Genomic DNA, 18409 nt, shown 5'->3' with positions numbered 1-18409 from the left:
CCGGGCACACTGTGTGAAATTGTTCGTTTGTCTGTTAAAATATGAACCTTTGACAAAAGTATGGAAACTACTGGCGCTAAAATCCGGGCGCTACTATCATTCAATCACAACCCACTTCCCTTTCTCACCATCCCCCAGTTCCAAGCCAATTTTCCCTACCCTTAATAAGATTTTATTTATTTCCCCTATATTTGAAACAACCCCAAATGATTCCCCCCCCCCCCATCCCGTCTTATTTTCAATAAATCCTTCCCTATTAGGCTGGTGTCTGGTTGTGTATCCCCCTAATTACAGGCTAATTGCATACGTGTATTTGATCTGCTATGGTTCTCGTGAGAGCTCAGCAAAGCATAGTCTTTCTTCACGGATAAACAGAAAAATAAACGTAACGCAATATTGAACAGTTATTGTCCAAAAATCAATAAAATGCACACATTTATATACCTATTCAATATATATGATTGAAATTTAAAAATGAACTCAAAACTGTAATATAGTAACAATTAAGAAATAACCGTATGATATATTCAGTAAATATTTAAAGAGATAAGTTTAAAAAAGCAAGGATTGTGAGGGAAAAGCCAAAGTACTATAAATTGTTGCACATCTTCAATAATGAAAATCAAATTAAACCCTTCTGTAGATTAATTTTGGTTGCCAAAATTGGACAAAAAAGATTGAATGAACATTTTTGAGAAAACTAATGAGAACATCTATTTAAAAAACTTTGAGTCTTAGTATAATTTAAAGTACAATGTCCCTTACCTCCCTAAAAGTACGGTGCTTAAATAAAGAATCTGTCTACCAAACGACGTATCCCAAAATCCCTGAGTTTCCGAGATCTGAACCAAGTCAAGAATATTCAACTCTTCATAGACGAGACTCAAAATAAAATTTAATTTACAAGTCATAAACATTGACCTTATTTTCATTGGATTTTTAAAAGCAAAGACGTCCAAGGGGGGAAGGATAAAGGGGTGATTACCCTCCCCCCCCAAAAAAAAAAATTTATTTGGGGGTGCCAGTTCTGGATTTTCAATTTTTACCCCCTCCCCCCCAAATAAAAAAATTACCTCTATGATATAAGGATTACCCCTCCCCCCAAAATGAAAAAGCTTGGACGCCCCTGTTTAAAAGTGTACCTTTTCTTAATCAATATGCTTGTTCTTCCGTCAGGCAGTCTAACAGTCATTCAAAGTATGCAATGTTTACGCTCTTATATTCTTAAAACAGAACAAAAAACACGCTTGCAGCAGAAATAAATGAATTTAATGAAGTTCTGTTCTATTTTTAAGAACTCTTATATTTACTGAATATATCATAAGATTATATATATTTTCACTGTAAGTATTGATAGGTCCTTGTAAACATGTCTGTAGCTTAAGATTTTGATAACTACTTATCTGTTTTAGAAGTTTCAAGGTTTATTTTGGCTGTTCAATTTTTAAATCATAATGGTTTAAGGCTGTTTTTTTTCATTCCCTACCTTTTCGAATACAGGGCCCAAGACACTAAGGCGTTGCCACGTTTAAAAGTATTAAAATTTCAAAATCACCATTTTGTCAACCAAGGGTTTATTTGAAATGGCAAAAAGTTTATTATTCTGGCATGCATATGAGAGTGTTGCATCATTGCCGCACTGTATCACACAACAAATGTATCACAATAACCAATGCAGTTTTGATCATTTGGTGTAAATTATGTGTGGAATTAATGGCCCACTGCATATAAGATATGGTTTCAATAGTCAATTTTTATCAAATTTTGACAGAACTGTGAATGAATATAAAAGTATGAAATCTTATAATTTTTCTAGATCACAGCTACTCTATAACTCGCCTATGATATAGACAAGGCCAGAATCTAGGAGTCAAAGTTTCTTTCAATTATAAAACAAAAGATTTTTAGATATAATTAAAAAAATTTAACCAAACTCTCAGAATAAAGTATAAAGAAAAAAGACTCATTTTTAAAAGCGAAGCTTTTCTATAATTAGGGTCGGTCCGTCCGTCCGTCCGTAACAGATAGCTTTTTTCGTTAATTTAGGCATGTTAGAATTGTCCTATCGATTTCAAACTTTGCATGGTTGTTCCTTTAGTAGTTAGGTACGATTTAGAAAGCGTAGCAACTCTATAATCATTACCAGAATGTCCGTACGTCCATTTTAAACATGTCGATTTTTTTTACTTTTTTAACAACAAATTTTCCTGTGATCTAATCATCCGATTGATCTGATTTTTGGTATATTGATTCCTGGGATAACAAAGTATAATGTTATAAGCGAAGCAACTCTATAATCAAGTCCTAAAAATGTAAGTATGTTCATAAACATTATCCTGTATCACAGTATCAAGCAGTTTTTCAACAAATTTACTTACAATTTTGGTTCGACTCTTATACATTTATATTTTGATTATTCAGTTCTGACACTATACAAATGTTAATGTCCGGTTGTCCTACCGTTTCAGTGCTTCGCTTTTATGGATGTTGCCATCCTTGTTCTTTTGGTAATATACAAAGAATAATAACTGCTAAAAAATATAAATAAATCTATAAGTAAAGGTACTAAATATATTGTATTCTTGAAAAAAGATCAAACCTTTGATTTTAATGTTATTTTGCCTAATTGTGTTTGTTAAATAAATAAAAACTTTAATTATTCTTAATTATGATAACAAATTTCTCACATAATTAATCAGAATTATTTTAAAATCTGGGAATTTACTTTTAAAAGTAATATATTTCTGCAGGGCTGCCCTAAACTTGTATGTGGTCTACTCTCAGGTAAGGTGGAATCACAAAAATCTTTTAATAATTCCAATTGACAGATAACGATATCTGTCTGCCTGTTTGTTTGGGTCTTTTGTTTATTATAAATGGGGTTTAAATCAATTTCTCGTATTCATTCGAATCCGGTGGATAGGAACCGGTTCTCATCCATACGAAAAAACTATGTCTAGCATCGTATTATATCCAGCTTTCTACGAATATAAAAATGTACAATCAAAAGATTAAAACCAGTTTTTTAGCCGGTGCCTCCGGCACCTCGGGGCTAAAAAAACTAGTTTTAATCTTTTAATTGTACATTCCATATCCGCGGAAAGCCGTTTATAATACGATGCGAGAAATAACTATTATAGTCCATTGTCTTATCCCTTAAGATCCCCGAATCACTTAAAAAGCTGTAAATTCCTAATTTTCTGTGTTTAATGACATGAATGACTTTTTAGATTGCTAATTGCTTTAATTTGTAGAAATCTATCAAACGTATGTAAAAATTGACCTATAAAACTCCCCTAAGGGACACTCATGTCTCTAACTTTTTGTAATTTTCATGGTTTTGGGTAGGAAATGTCAATGGAGCTCAAATAATCTTCAACCCCAAATCCCAAAAATTAATCTAAACTACCAGACGATTTTTATATCGACAATTATTCTTGATTATAATCTACATAAGGATCTTTAAAAAGCTCCTTTACTTTGTAAGTAAAATTTAGTTTTAAAGACTGTTTTAATAGGAAAATCACATATAACGATAAGAGCCAATGAAATCTGTGATTCTGTTGTTAATAACATTAAGCCACCTAGAGACCCAAGTAAGCTTTGTCTCTAGACAAAATAAAGTTAAAGGCATCGATGCAATTGATTTTAAGCATTTTTTTAGGATTTGATTTGTAAGATCTCATTTTAAATATAAAATACAGCAACGATTTTTTGTTACCTATACAAGACATTCAACTTATTTCATCATGGAACTTAGCGTGTAAGACAAAATTGAGAGTAGTCATAAAAACTGATGAACCTTTCTGACCTTTACCTAATAACATAGCATGGTTCAGATACATTTCAACTAATATCTTACATACTATCATTATATCAAAGAGCCAGGATGTCTGTCTGTTTAAATGTCTGACCGTGTGTCTGGAACGAAAGATCTTGCTAACCGCTGGACCAAAAGGCTTCTTTTGTAATAATGGTCTGTATATTATATACCAATTTAACCCAAAATTTGATTGTCATTTTTGTAGTTATGTTTTGGTAATATAAAGAAAAATAAAAACGAAAGCAAATTGTTTTTCTTGGAGTATTTCAACAAACAGAGAAAATTTAAATTAGTGAACATTTGACAAACGTACAGACACATAAACAACCACTATTTATGGAGCAGAGACACTAAAAAACGCAAAAATTTGAAAATATCAAAAGTAGTAGCACCTTTTCAAAAACTTAAAATAGAACAAATTTACTCAAGCTATTATAGAGAGAGTGAGATTTAGACAAAATGTCTATAATCATTTTCAGGTTTTATTTATTTTAAATCATTTCAAACTCAATTTTACTCCATTCACAATGACCAATTTTAGAATGTAAAAGTTGAAATTGTAATTTAAATCAATTTTGTACACTTATGGATTTTTTGAAAGCTCGATTAGTCTGTAAGTTTATTAGAAAAATAAGGATTGTACTAAAGATTTAAAACTTAATTTAACCAGGATGACAACATCCATAAAAACGAGCTCTGAAACGCTGGGAAAAACGAACATTAACACTTGTATAGTGTCAGAACTGAATAATCAGAATATAAATGTATAAAAGTCGAATCGAAATTGTAAGTAAATCTGCTGAAAAACTGCATAAATACAGGATATTGTTTAAGGACATACTTACATTTTTAGGACTTGATCATAGAGATGCTTCGCTTATGACAATGTACTTTGTTGTCATAGGAATCTGTATTAAAAAAATCAGACCAATGCAATGGGATAATTTTATCACATAAAAATTTGATGTTAAAAAAGTTAAAAAGCAACATGTTTAAAATGGACGTACGGACTTTCTGGTAACGATTATAGAGTTACTTCGCTTTCTAAATCGTACCTAACTACTACAGGAATCACCATGCAAAGTTTAAAATCGATAGGACAATTTTAAGTTTACGAAAAAAGCTATCCGTTCCAGACGTACGGACGGACGGACCGACTATAAAAATGATTCACCTAAAAATTTAAACTAAGGTAGGGAGATGACAATGATAGTTATATAAACCACAAAAAATGCTTTATTCCTTCCAATCTACAAGCAGGAATTTAAGACACAATAATTGGTGTAAGATTATTTTATTTTCCATTGTCCCATCACATTATCCCTAAGTTTAATATTCCTAGACCTATGGGAAATAATGTTTTTCATATTTTAAAGGAAAGGGATTTAGACATCAAATAACAAAAAATCTAATCATTTGAAACAAATATTTTAAAGCAAGCAAAGACAATTTAGTCCATGACACAAGTAGAACACCATGCTAACAAATGCTTGGTTCATTCTAGAATAAGAACATCCATATGTAGCCAAGCTTATAAAAAAAACAGACAGGAAGATGGAAGTGAGTTTTAGATTATATTTTCAATCTACTTACAAACTTACAGCAGTCTATCCTTGATTACAGCTGAGAAAAACTAATGTTGACTAGAATATTTTTATGTTTTCTAAGGTAAAACCGACAGACTTTAATAATTTTTAGTGCAGATGTGCTGTGCACTAGTAAAAAAATCTTAAATAAAAAAAATCAGCCTCCGAGCATTTTATTCCGTTCTCTGAATATTTACCCCTGCCAAGTTTTTAGAACGAAAAGTTTTGAGAACAAATTTTCCATTTGATAAAAAGACTATGGCTGGACATATGTAACTTTATAATAATTTTCAAAGGGTGGACGAGGGTTATTTATTTTTATAAATTTTTTTAGTACAGCTTCTTTATCATACTGTTATATCAGGACAAAATTCTTTCCATCTATGGCCGCAACCAGCCTTGTTTTAGATGAAGGCATCAATACTTAGATATAGGGCATTTTTGACGCACAAAACAAGTACATCTATGTGTATAATTAGAGCCATGTTATATACTGAAGTAGGTGGATGTATGTTTGTAGAGTGGGGATAAAGGAGGTCGGCACCCTCTCAAATAGATGAACAAAAACTACCTCTGATATTTTCTTTCATTTTAAAACAATCATAAAAGTGGAAGGGTGTCTGCAAATCTTTATAAAAATACCCAAGGGATAAGACAATGAACATTAAATTAAAACACACCCCCAATGATGATTTATAAAATTACCCCTTCTGTAGAACAAATTATTGCATTAAAAGATTAGACAATGCTAGTTTTGAACCGACTAATAAAAATCTAATAAAAGAACTAAAGATTTTAAGCCAATAAATACTATAACGTCATCATAAACCTTTAGGTACCAGCGTTATTTACAGTTTATGGTCCCCTCCCTCACTAAAATTACCCCCATCTACCCCCTAAAAAAGACTACACACACACACACACACACACACAATTCCCCTGAATTTATTCCTACCCTAGTATTATGATTAAAATGCTAGAAACAAACAAACAGTTAAATCACGAAAGCGAGTAAAAACAAGGATGACAACATCCATAAGTAGCGAAGCACAAAATTTCGTGGATGGGACTGACGGTCATTGTTGTTTTCTAAAAACGACGGGAAATTTAATTTTGATATCTTTAACTGAAAAAATTTTGAAAATCGGTCCATAAACACCAAAGATATGGGGGAAAATGTAAAAAATATAAAAATAGCCAAAAACCTGCAAAAAGGCAGCCTGACCGTCATTGTTGATTTCTTCAATTGAGCGGAAATTTAATTTTGATATCTTTAACTGAAAAAATTTTGAAAATCGGTCCATAAACACCAAAGATATGGGGGAAAATGTAAAAAAATATAAAAATAGCCAAAAACCTGCAAAAAGGCAGTCTGACCGTCATTGTTGTTTTCTTCAAACGAAGGGAAATTTAATTTTGATATCTTTAACTGAAAAAAGTTTGAAAATCGGACCATAAACACCAAAGATATGGGGGAAAATGTAAAAAATATAAAAATAGCCAATAACCTGCAAAAAGGCAGTCTGACCGTCATTGTTGTTTTCTTCAAACGACGGAAAATTTAATTTTGATATATCTAACTGAAAAAAATTTGAAAATCGGACCATAAACACCAAAGATATGAGGGAAAATGTGGAAAATAAAAAAATAGCCTAAAACATGCTAAAAAGCCGTCCGACCGCCATTGATGTTTTATAGTTAATTGTGCTCCTTAATGATGGGAATGTTGTCAAAAAATTTCAGCTTTCTATCTTTTATAGGAGCTGAGTAAATCCCATTTCCCCCATAGCGTTACGGACTGACGGACGGACTGACGGACTGACGGACGGACAAAGTGAATTATAGAGTAGCTTCGCTACTAAAAATATGGACAATCTGACAAACATGCAAAGAAGGACGGATGGACAGACAGACGGACAGAAAGACAGGGGGACGATGAACTTTACTAAGCGAGAATATGTTTAAGTGACTTAAATTACATATTATAAGAATCTTAATTCGTGCTTTAATCAGGGCTCGGCAGTCACCTCTTTCGGCCGCAAGTTATAAGAGAATCAATTCAATTGCAGAGTCCAAGGTCGAGGGCTGAATTTAAAATCAAACCGCAGAGTAAAGAAGCTAGTAAAGACCATGGCTGCCGAGCCGCGACTTTAATTATATTAATTAGAAAGCTAGCAAAGCCTTTAATTTTGACATTACTATGCATACATATTATTTAACATAATTTAAAATAGTTTATGAGCACAAGTTTCGTGATTTCAGTAAAAATAAATATATTTATCAATAAGTACCGCAGACAAAACAACCTAAAATCATCTTAGAAAAAAATATAGTAAAATGTATTGAAAATATTCTAAGTAATAATTAAGTAGTTATCCTCGCTAAATAATTTTTTAAGGTTTTTTTTTTGTTAGGCGTTTTTAGTAAGTTTGTCGTTGGCTAGGTGCTACTAAATATATACAAAATCTTCTTAAACTTTTAATTTTTTAAAAAGATATTTGAAACTAAATGAAAAATATGCAAAATAAATCTAAAGGCTTTCTGCATTAAATATCTTTATTTCATGAATGAGAGAGAGAGAGAGAAACATTGAGAGAAAGATAGATAGAGAGGGAGAGAGAAGGGCCGAATGATGATTTAACTTGGATCATTTGTATTGGGTGCGAGGACAGGCCCCCCCGCAGGGTAGTAATGGGAGTGAGGGGTCTGCTTTTAGAACCCCCATTGAGTAAATTAAATTTAGGGGGAAAGGAAAACTGCTCTAACAGTGGTGTGTATCCATGTGCCGCCAATATTTGACCAATGGAGGAAAAGATTTGCAATATTGCCGCCAAATTGCAAAAAGGGAATTGGAAATAATAGATATGGAACAAATATAGATAGACAATTTTCCAAAACATTTTTATTGCAAGTCCAAAAATGATAAGTAACTAGGTGTATGTTTGTATGTACGTATTTCCAGTAAATTTGGAATCCCCCAAGGCCGATTTATATCAGATTATACCAACAACGATATTAATTCGAAAAACAAAATTACGAAACCTACACGTATTTTCAGTTATCGTTGGGGGGCAACACATAGTAAAATTGAAGACCTCTCCATTTGCCCCTAAATATTATTTTAAATTTATTTCGCTTGTTGGTTATACCTTATTCCTGGATTTATATACTGTTTTGAGAAAAAAATATATTTTGTTTGTCTTTGAAATGTTTTAACCTATTTTCAGAGTAAAATTGATTTTACAGTGAAAGGGTATCAAGTCTGCTTTATAGATCGCTATGCTTTCTAAATTGTACCTAATCGTTAGACGAATCAGCTTAAAAGTCTTGTATACATTAATTTATCTATGTATTTCAATATCTATTGGAATGAAAGCATCAAAAGTAAAAGGAAATAAATACAGCAAATGACATTTAAAAGTTTCTAGATTAGACGTGGCTACTATTACATCTCAGTAAGAAGGGAGGTAAAAGTTAGATTTTTAAAGACACCATAAAATAATGACTTTTAGCAAGCACATCTGTCTTGGAAGTTTAAATGGAAAACAAAAAATGTGTTCCCTATAAGAAGAAAACAAAAGTTTTAGACAATTATTTTAAGATTAAATGCTGAAATTTTCAAAATATTCTAACGAGGTTTTTTTGAGAAAATTAGGTTTGAAAATTTCAAGTTCAATTTACCGCATAATCATGACAAGAAAAGCAAAAATTATTTATTTAAAATTTTTAACAAGTTTGCTTTTATAAAGTTCTTCATAAAACCACTCCTGAATGGAGTTAATTAATGGCCATTTTTATCAGTTGCTTTGCTAAGGTCACGGAAATTCAGCCTTAAATAAATCATATATAGAGAGATTTTATGAAAGACTTCATAAAGGCAAAGTTGTTCAACATTTTAAATAAATAATCTTGCTTTTCTTATCATGACTATGTGGTAACTCCTAGGGGATAAAAATTGAACTTGAAATTTTCAAATCTAATTTTCTCAAAAAACTTCGTTGGAATATTTAGAAAATTTTAGGATTTAATCTTGATATAAATGTCTAAAACTTTTGTTTCTTCTTATAGGGCACAAATTTTTTGTTTTCCATCTAAACTTCAAGACAGATGTGCAAGGCTTTCATCTATCCAAGAAGGGGGGGGGGGGGATAATAGGATGTAAATCATACTGGTACCCAAAGTTTTACAAACATACATATCTCAGTCATTGTCTAAACTTTAGTACTTTTAGTAAATCTTGATTGGTTGGTTTGATATAGCAGTTATCAACCAGTTCAGCAGTTTAAATAAAAAACAGGGACAAGGGAATGTGATTCATACAAAAAATTTTAAGTGAAAATTTCCCCTCAACCCTCTTCCCTAATTTCTCCCCCCTTCTTACCCACTTCCCTTCAGCTAAATAAAAATAAGTTTTACACCAACTCACACCAACAAAATATTTAATTTTTGGAGAATTTTAAATCTAAGCAATTGACTGAATAGCAGCCCCTGTATAAACCAAACTATTTTATGCATGTTTTGGCTTACAATTGTTAAATGTTCCAACAAAAAACAACTGATAAATGTTCTATTATAACATGTACATTATTAAAATCGCGTTACATGAGTGCAAGGACGTCCAAAGGGGGGGGGGGTTAAATTGGTGATTATCCCCTCCAAACGAATATGGGGAAGCTGTAGGCACCCACAATTTTTTTTCCATTAGACCCCCCCCCCCATTTAAAATTTACCCCTACCCTACGGCACCCCCAACCATTTAGGAGGGGGTATTTAACCCCTAAAAAATTTTTTGGGGGAAATATCCCCCAAACAAATAATCCCTAACAAAAATTTTTTTGGCATGCTTTGCTCGCATTTTTACTACTAAATATTTCATAATTGGGTATGTACTTTTTTACATTATTAAATTACCCCCTCCCCCCTCCAAATAAAAAAATTTACCCCTGGGGTAAATTTTGGGGGCGGTAAAAAAAATTTACAGATTTCAGACGGGGTAAAGAAAATTTGCTGCGCTCTTTGCGCGCCATTTTACCCCACCCCCCCAAAACCAAATTACCCCCCTTAAAATTTTTTTACCCCCCCCCCCAAATAAAAAAGCTTGGACGCCCCTGCATGGGTGATAAGAGTTATCTAGTTGCAATTTTAAATATCCTTTCCATGGTCCCTGGCTAAAGTCTGAGCATAAAGTTGATTGTTCAAAACTTAAGGCAATTTGATTTGTATTTAAAATGGACCATAACCATAACTTATTTTAGGTTAGGTAAGTACAGGTTAAAATAGACCACCGCAGGGGCTAAAGACATTTAAAAAAAAGGATCATGGAAAGAAAACGAAGTTGCCGGTTTCATCGTATTTTCACAGTAGCTTTTGAAGGGTTATTTTAGGTTAGGTTAGGTTAAGTAAATGTTATTGATAGCCCCGCAGGGTTAGAAAATATGCCCCGCAGGGCTAGAGCCCCCCGCAGGGGCTAGAAATAGGAGAAAGGCTACTGTGAAAAAACGACGAAACCGGAAACTTCGTTTTCTTTCCATGATCCAAAAAAAATATTAATGAAGAGGATGGGGGAGGGGGGAGATTCATTAATGCACTTATGATTACACCAAACTTTGATTTATTTTTTAGTGAATCTGACTTCTTATATTTTGTTTTTTATAGTTTGATATAAAAAGTTGCAATATTAATAACAGAACATATTACAGTTAGGGAGTTGAATCCATTTTTATAGAAGCAGAAATATAATCTATGATTATGGTTTGGACCCTCTAAAACTGTAATCTACCTTTCTACTTTCCCCTCTCTTGTTGAAGATATCTTCAACGCCGATACGATTTTTGAAATGTAAGATTCTACTTTCCCTTCTCTTGGTGAAGATATCTTCAACGCCGATACGATTTTTGAAATGTGAGATTCCACTTTCCCCTCTCTTGGTGAAGATATCTTCAACGCCGATACGATTTTTGAAATTTAAGATATCTTCACCAAGAGAGGCAAAAGTGGAATCTTATATTTCAAAAATCGCATCGGCGTTGAAGATATCTTCACCAAGAGAGGGGAAAGTGGAAGGGTAGATTACAGTTTTAGAGGGTCCAAACCATAATCATAGATTATATTTCTGCTTCTATAAAAATGGATTCAACTCCCTAACTGTATTACTAAAATAAATAACATTTTTGTCATTATTTAAAAAAGGTTAAAGGGGATTATCCACGAACGAGAGCAAGTGATTCTAAGCACCTTCCAGCATTGAACCATAGTATTTTTTAGTGAATATACTAGGTTTATTTTTGATATTTAGTTTATCGACTAAAAAGTTAGGTTTCACCATGGTTTTATATGAAAAAAACTTTGAAATGTTAAGCATTTTTTGGTGCAATATCATCAAATGTTTTGATGAGTTCAAACTGTTGTTTCAAAGCTTAAGGCAAAAGAATATTATTTTAATTAAAAATGTATATTTAAAAAAAGGGCTGATCACTTGTAATATTGTTTACAGTTTAATTAATGTACTTTTGCAATTTACAGCATTTGATGCTTTTCTGCCGTGTTATTTTATTGTGTCCGTTGAACTCAACAAAGCGTTTGTTGATATTGCATCAAAAATGCTTTACATTTAAAAGTTTATTTCATATAAAACAATGGTTAAACCTAACTTTTTAGTCGATAAACCAAGTATTTAACATAAACCTATTATATATACTAAAAAAATACTATGGATCAATGCTGGAAGATGCTTAGAATCACTTGCTTTCGTTCGTGGATAGTTCCCCTTTTGTTCTTAATTAAATTAACCATAAAAAATCTAATTCATGTCTTATTTGGAATCAATTCAAATATCTCAAATGTAAATAAAAATATGTCAAATCATTTTGCTGCCAATTATTCGTGTTCTTTAAAAACATAAATTATCAAAAAAAATCTTCCAATTTTATTTGCAAAAATCGTAAAAATATGGTAAAATTTTTTTTTAATATCTAAATTAATGCGTATGTAAAATACATATTATATTTGTGAGTCAACCTTTATATATATGTAGTTCTGATGCTTGATAACATAAATAAATATAAAAATAAAAATAAATTTAATTTTTAAAAACTATACCAATGCTTTTATAAAATTGTAATAGTTATTTATCGCATCGTATTAAAAACAGCTTTCCATGGATATAAAAATGTACAATAATAAGATTAAAACCAGTTTTGTTAAACTCGAGGGCCCGAACTAAGAAAAATTGTTTTAATTTTATGATTTTAATTTCACTATTCGTGGAATATTGTCTGTAATACGATGACATATATAATTTTTCAGTTTGGCTAAGAACTGGTCCTAATCCAGCGGATATTAATCGGCTTCGAAGCCATACTGGAATACATATTTATTGTATGGTTGTATATACACTGATACAGTGTCGTCCGGGGAAAAGAGAAGTAAAAAATTATAGGAAAATTAGTTGTCTACCTACTGAGATTTATACTTGCATTTTTTGTAGACATTTCATATAAAACCATACAATAAGTATTTTAAGTATTTATTCATATTGTCTTAAAACCAGTTAATATCCAGCGGATATAAATCGGTGATTACTTACCAGAGCATTGATTCCAGCTACTTCTCTCTCTTGCATAAAGTATCTGAAAATAATAATTTCATGAATTTGAAATCTTTAAAGTAGGCAAAGAAACATAAATTTTCAAACATTATTGATTAATGTTATGGTTATGACTTACCTTGTTTGGTTTTTATCAGAGTATGACAAGCGACAAAACGTGTTTAAATCCAAAGGCATATTTAGCAATTCTCGCATAATTGGAAGACAATCAAGAAGTGGCGTGCAAAGCATAGGCGTCCAAGGGGGGGAGGGGTAATGGGGCGATTACCCCCCCCAAACGATCCCCAAAAATTTTTTCATTTTACCCCCCCCCCCATTCAAAATTTACCCCTACCCTGGGGGTGCCGTAGGCACCCCCAACCATTTAGGAGGGGGTATTTACCCCCCCAAACAATTTTGGGGGGGTAAATACCCCTCCCAAAATAAAAAATCTCTAATAAAAATTTTTGCGCGCATTTTTAATACTATATATTTAATAATATTTAAATTACCCCCCCCAAAAATTCTACCATTTACTCCCCCAAAACACGAATTACCCCCCCCTAAAAATTTTTTACCCCCCCAAAATAAAAAGCTTGGACGCCCCTGGTGCAAAGGGTTTTGACAAAGGAATGTAAGCCTTAAAAGTGATTAAAAGTAGGGAAATGTATGCCTTCCCTATTTAAATTTAAATGTGATGTTGACACCCCCTACACCCCCCCCCCCCCCCCCAATGTCCTAACAGTGAAGATAAGATAATATGTTGTTCCCCGTTTATTGGACAAGGTATTAATCCTATCCTTACTATCAGTATATCATGCGTCAGACATAGCAACGTCTGACTTCTGATGTAGAATTATCCCTCTGATATGAAGACGTAGAGCATATTATACCCAAAACATTCCTTTAAATCTAAATGTTGAAATATCGTCCCTATGCACGAGAAGAGTGAAGTCAACATAATAAATTTAAAAGTATAATAATCCAGATAACTACCTGGATTAAGTGTTGGGGACCTTTTTCGTCTGCTAGCAATTGAAATTTCTGCTCTTTTGTAGCAATTTGGCTATGTTAATATTTCCAAAGTTAATGACACAGGGTCCATGGGGGGGGGGGGATATATACAGTTATTTAACCACTCGTTTTACTTTAATATCAACATAACAACAAAATGGCGATTGTTAAAACGCAAACTGAATACTACCTGATAGAATCTCTGATAAGTTCTGAGCTGTGCTCAACAAGTCTTGTACCCTCCTCGTAATCACCATCTAAAACATGAAATTGGTAACTTCCCTCTAGAGTCTAGAAGCCTAGCGGACCAAAACCTAACCCCTACAGCCGTAATTTTAACTTTTACAAAAAAAACTTGTTTATAGCCCTAACATGGCTCTCAAAACCATACTAAACCTATCATAATCTAGAGAGAGTTATTACAGCTTTGGAATTTTAATTAAATTCTTTACTCTAATAGGTAGGTATGCACTAAACCCTGCATATTTTTTTTCTCACGTTGATGTATTTATAATGATAAAAATCATACATCATAATAATCTGTAAAACCTCAAATAATACCTTTTTAAGGGAAATCAAAGGTGTTTATATAAAAATGAGAATTTTTTACCTATAACAGCTCTGAGGGTAAGATGGGAGGCCAACAGCGCTACATATGTTGGATCTGAGCACTCCTAAAACAAAAAAAAAGAATTTCTTGCAAGATCTTTTGGGAATAGTCCCTTTCGTAACATCGTCCCATAAGGGGTGATTCATCGTATTTTTAAAATAGCTTTTTATACGTTATTTTAGGTTAGGTTATATTGGGTTAGGTGATTGACCCACAGGGTTAGGTAATTGGCCCCGCAGGGTTAGAGCCCCCCGCAGGGGCTAGAAATAGGAGAAAACCTACTGTGAAAAATACGATCGCCCCATAAGGAGCGATGTTATGAAAGGGACTATATAATAATACCCGATCTTTTAAACCGTTTAGTCTCTCTAGACTAGTTTTATATTAGTAACATGAAGGTTTTGGGCTATATTATCTTGAAATTGGCACAACCTATCCCTACTAAAAATGGTCTAACCTGATACATTTCTGGAAAATCTTCTATTTCCTTGTAGAGCTTGGCAGCCTCCTCCATGTTGTTGCTGTACCACAGCTGTGTACAGGTGTACAGGGCCAGCCACCAGTCAACTATTGTATCATCCCTAAATAACAAACTTTGAATCCAAAATAAGAGAAACCAAGCAATAACTTCATAGAGATTATTCAATTTTACACTGCACTTATAGCTAACTTTTTAGAGATATGGTAACTTTAACCCAATTGCAGAATTGCGCTTAGATGATGTGCCACTTTTTATTCTATCTATAACAGACAACCAACCCTTCAATGGGGTAACATTTACAGTCTGTACTTAGATATGCGACATTCATTGTGATAAATTGTGGTTTGATATAAAACAAGGATGACAATATCCATAAAAGCGAAACACTGAAATGGTAGGACAAACGGACATTAACACTTGTATAGTGTCAGAACTGAATAATCAGAACATAAGTGTAAAGGAGTCGAAGCAAAATTGTAAGAAAATTTGTTGAAAAACTGCCTAATACAGAGCTGGATCTTTAAATCGTTTATAGGTGATTTAAACCGGGGCGATTCATTCAGCGTGCCATCAAATTATTAAATACCAATCTTTAAATCGAAATGGCATGGGCGATTTAGATCGGGCAGTGGCGAAGTACCGGCGCGGCAATGCCACTCAACGAGTGGCATTGCCGGTTTAAATCGGGTTGATTTATTTAATAAATAAATATTTTTTTAAATTAATTTAATATTTTATTCCAAACTATCGTGAAAACATTTTTATAGTTATTTTTAAAATAAATTATATAAAATGCCCTACTGACACGGCTTATATAAAAAAAAATTGTACTGGCGCGGATCGATATTTTAGTGAGTGCGCAGGCGATTTAACAACACCGCGCCGAAAATCTTTTTAAAATCCATGTTTTATAGGCGCGCTGTGGCTAACCAGCAGCGCACCTATGGTTCACCTCTGAATCGCCCCGATTCAGCGCACTATTAAAACGATTTAAAGATCCAGCTCAGGATAATGTTTATGGACATACTTACATTTTTAGGATTTGATTATAGAGTTGCTTCGATTATAATATTGTACTTTGTTGTCCCATGAATCAAAATCAGATAAATCGGATGATTAGATTACATAAAAATTTGTTGTTAAAAAGGTAAAAAAATCAACATGTTTAAAATGGACGTACGGACATTCTGGTAATGATTATAGAGTTGCTACAGGAATCACCATGCAAAGTTTGAAATTGATAGAACAACTCTAACATGCCTAAATTAACAAAAAAAGCTATCCGTCTCGGACGTACGGACCGACCCTAATTATAGAAAAGCTTCGCTTTAAAAAAAATCATAAATACATTAAGCATTTGGATCCATCGTCTAACTAACAAACAACTAGGTAGCATATGCATAATAGCTGCGAAAAAAATCTTAGGTACCTATATAATACAAATTAAAAATCTAATTTTGTTTAAAAACCTTAATTCCCAAATATTGTGGTACCTGTCAGTAGTAAGAGAACTGCTCTTGGTATTAGATTCAGAAACAGCTTTTAATATCTCAGGAATACTCTGCAGATTTCTCTCTAAATACAATAATTATTTAAATGTAAATAAATAGGCAATACTTTTATTGTTGTCATGCATTTTATTTCAATATCCAGAAAAACAAAACAAAAAATAGGACAAAGTAGCTTATTGAGCAGATGATAAATTGTCAGAAAAATCTTTAAAAGAAATTACAAAGCATATCGGAAAAAGCTTTAGAGTAGATGCCTACTGTTAAATTAAAATAAATCATCACAAAAATTTCGACATTTAAAATTTGTTTGATTTCAATGAATTATCATAAAAAAAGATTGGTAGCAAACCAAAAGTTTTACAGATATAGAATCAGCAATTAGGGTATCTTAGAGAGGAATTTCTTATATATATATATACAAATGTTAAGTATTTAATGTAAATGTAACTAAAACAAAGCATTTGATGAACAAACACATTACATATATTAGAGCTTTATATTAAGTGGTAGTGGTGTTAGGCCGAGATTCGAATCTATTTAACACCTACCCCACAACAACGAGCGGATGCGCTATGTGTTACGCCGCTGCCGCGGTTGAGCTTTACCTTGAGTTGGGCAGATTAAAGTCTGAAGAATTCTTTGCAGCTGAAACATGCGGTATTTTCTAATAACAAGGAAGAAAGGATAAGAAAATGGATTGAAAAACAGGTTAATTAAAGTAACGGCAGATAACGTATAAGACAAAGAATCTTTGAACATATGATATAGTTTTTAAAAGCGAAGCTTTTCTATAACTAGGGTCGTTCAGTCCATCCGTCCGTTACGGACATATAGCTCTTTCCATTAATTTAAAGGTTAAAATTGTCATATCGATTTTAAACTTTGCATGGTGACTCCAATAACAATGAGGTAAGATTTAGGAAAAGTAGCAAATCTCTAGTCGTTACCAGAAAGTCCGTGCGTCCATTTAAAACATGCTGATTTTTTTTCCATTTTAACAACAAATTTCTGTATGTTATAATTATCCTATTGATCTGATTTCTGGAATAATAATTCTTAATACCACAAGGTACAATGTTATAAGCAGCGAAGCATCTCTATGAACAAGTTCTAAAAATGCAAGTATGTCATTAAATACTACAGTATCCTGTATTTAAGAAGTTTTGCAACAAATTAATACTTACAGTTTTGTTTAGAGTTATGGCTCAATGTTCTGCTGAGGTATTCAGTTCTGACACTCTACAAGTTTTAATGTTACATTGTCCTACCGTTTCATAGCTTCGCTTTCATGGATGTTATCATCCTTGTTAAGTAATTTTTGAAATAAAAGCCGTTTATTATCAAATTGGAAGATCAATAATTCTTATCAAATTCTGTTCATGAAAATGCCCCTCCATCTAAAAGCCATTTCTAAAATTAATTCAATAAAATGGTAATTGTTATTATGGGTAATGTAAAAAAAACTTGTATGAAAAACGAAGACATAAAAACAAAATATATCAATTGCACTAATTCATTAGCCATCTTCCTATGGGGGTAAGGTCTTATGCATTATCAAATATCATACAAATGTCCTTTTATCCTGCCTGATAATCAGATGAATAGAATCCAGGGAAGGACAGGGGGCACTCATTATTGATTCATCATCAGATATCTTAACAAGAGTTACTATATTTATATGTAGCACAGCAATAACAAGATAATATTATCAGATGGATAGAATCCAGGGTAGGACAGGGGGCACTCATTATTGATTCATCATCAGATATCTTAACAAGAATTACTATATTTATATGTAG

General features: G+C 32.6%; 1 protein-coding gene across 4 annotated transcripts in view; it reads right to left on the bottom strand.

Moving 5' to 3' along the window:
* The window catches only part of SREBP (Sterol regulatory element binding protein), a 126227-nt gene that overhangs the window by 37627 nt on the left and 70191 nt on the right, over nt 1–18409 (bottom strand). For all 4 annotated transcript variants that reach the window (XM_080162054.1, XM_080162055.1, XM_080162052.1 and 1 more), the window contains exons 23-29: nt 18197–18264; nt 17216–17274; nt 16593–16674; nt 15076–15199; nt 14619–14682; nt 14199–14265; nt 12995–13037 (exon numbers count right to left, since the gene is read on the bottom strand). In XM_080162054.1, the coding sequence (XP_080018180.1) occupies nt 12995–13037; nt 14199–14265; nt 14619–14682; nt 15076–15199; nt 16593–16674; nt 17216–17274; nt 18197–18264 (507 nt within the window). The remainder of the gene's footprint in view (nt 1–12994; nt 13038–14198; nt 14266–14618; nt 14683–15075; nt 15200–16592; nt 16675–17215; nt 17275–18196; nt 18265–18409) is intronic.

This window comes from Acartia tonsa, chromosome 5, assembly GCF_053477335.1.
Source record: "Acartia tonsa isolate MP-2025a chromosome 5, ASM5347733v1, whole genome shotgun sequence".
Lineage (NCBI taxonomy): Eukaryota > Metazoa > Arthropoda > Copepoda > Calanoida > Acartiidae > Acartia > Acartia tonsa.
This window is presented reverse-complemented; position numbering and strand designations above follow the sequence as displayed.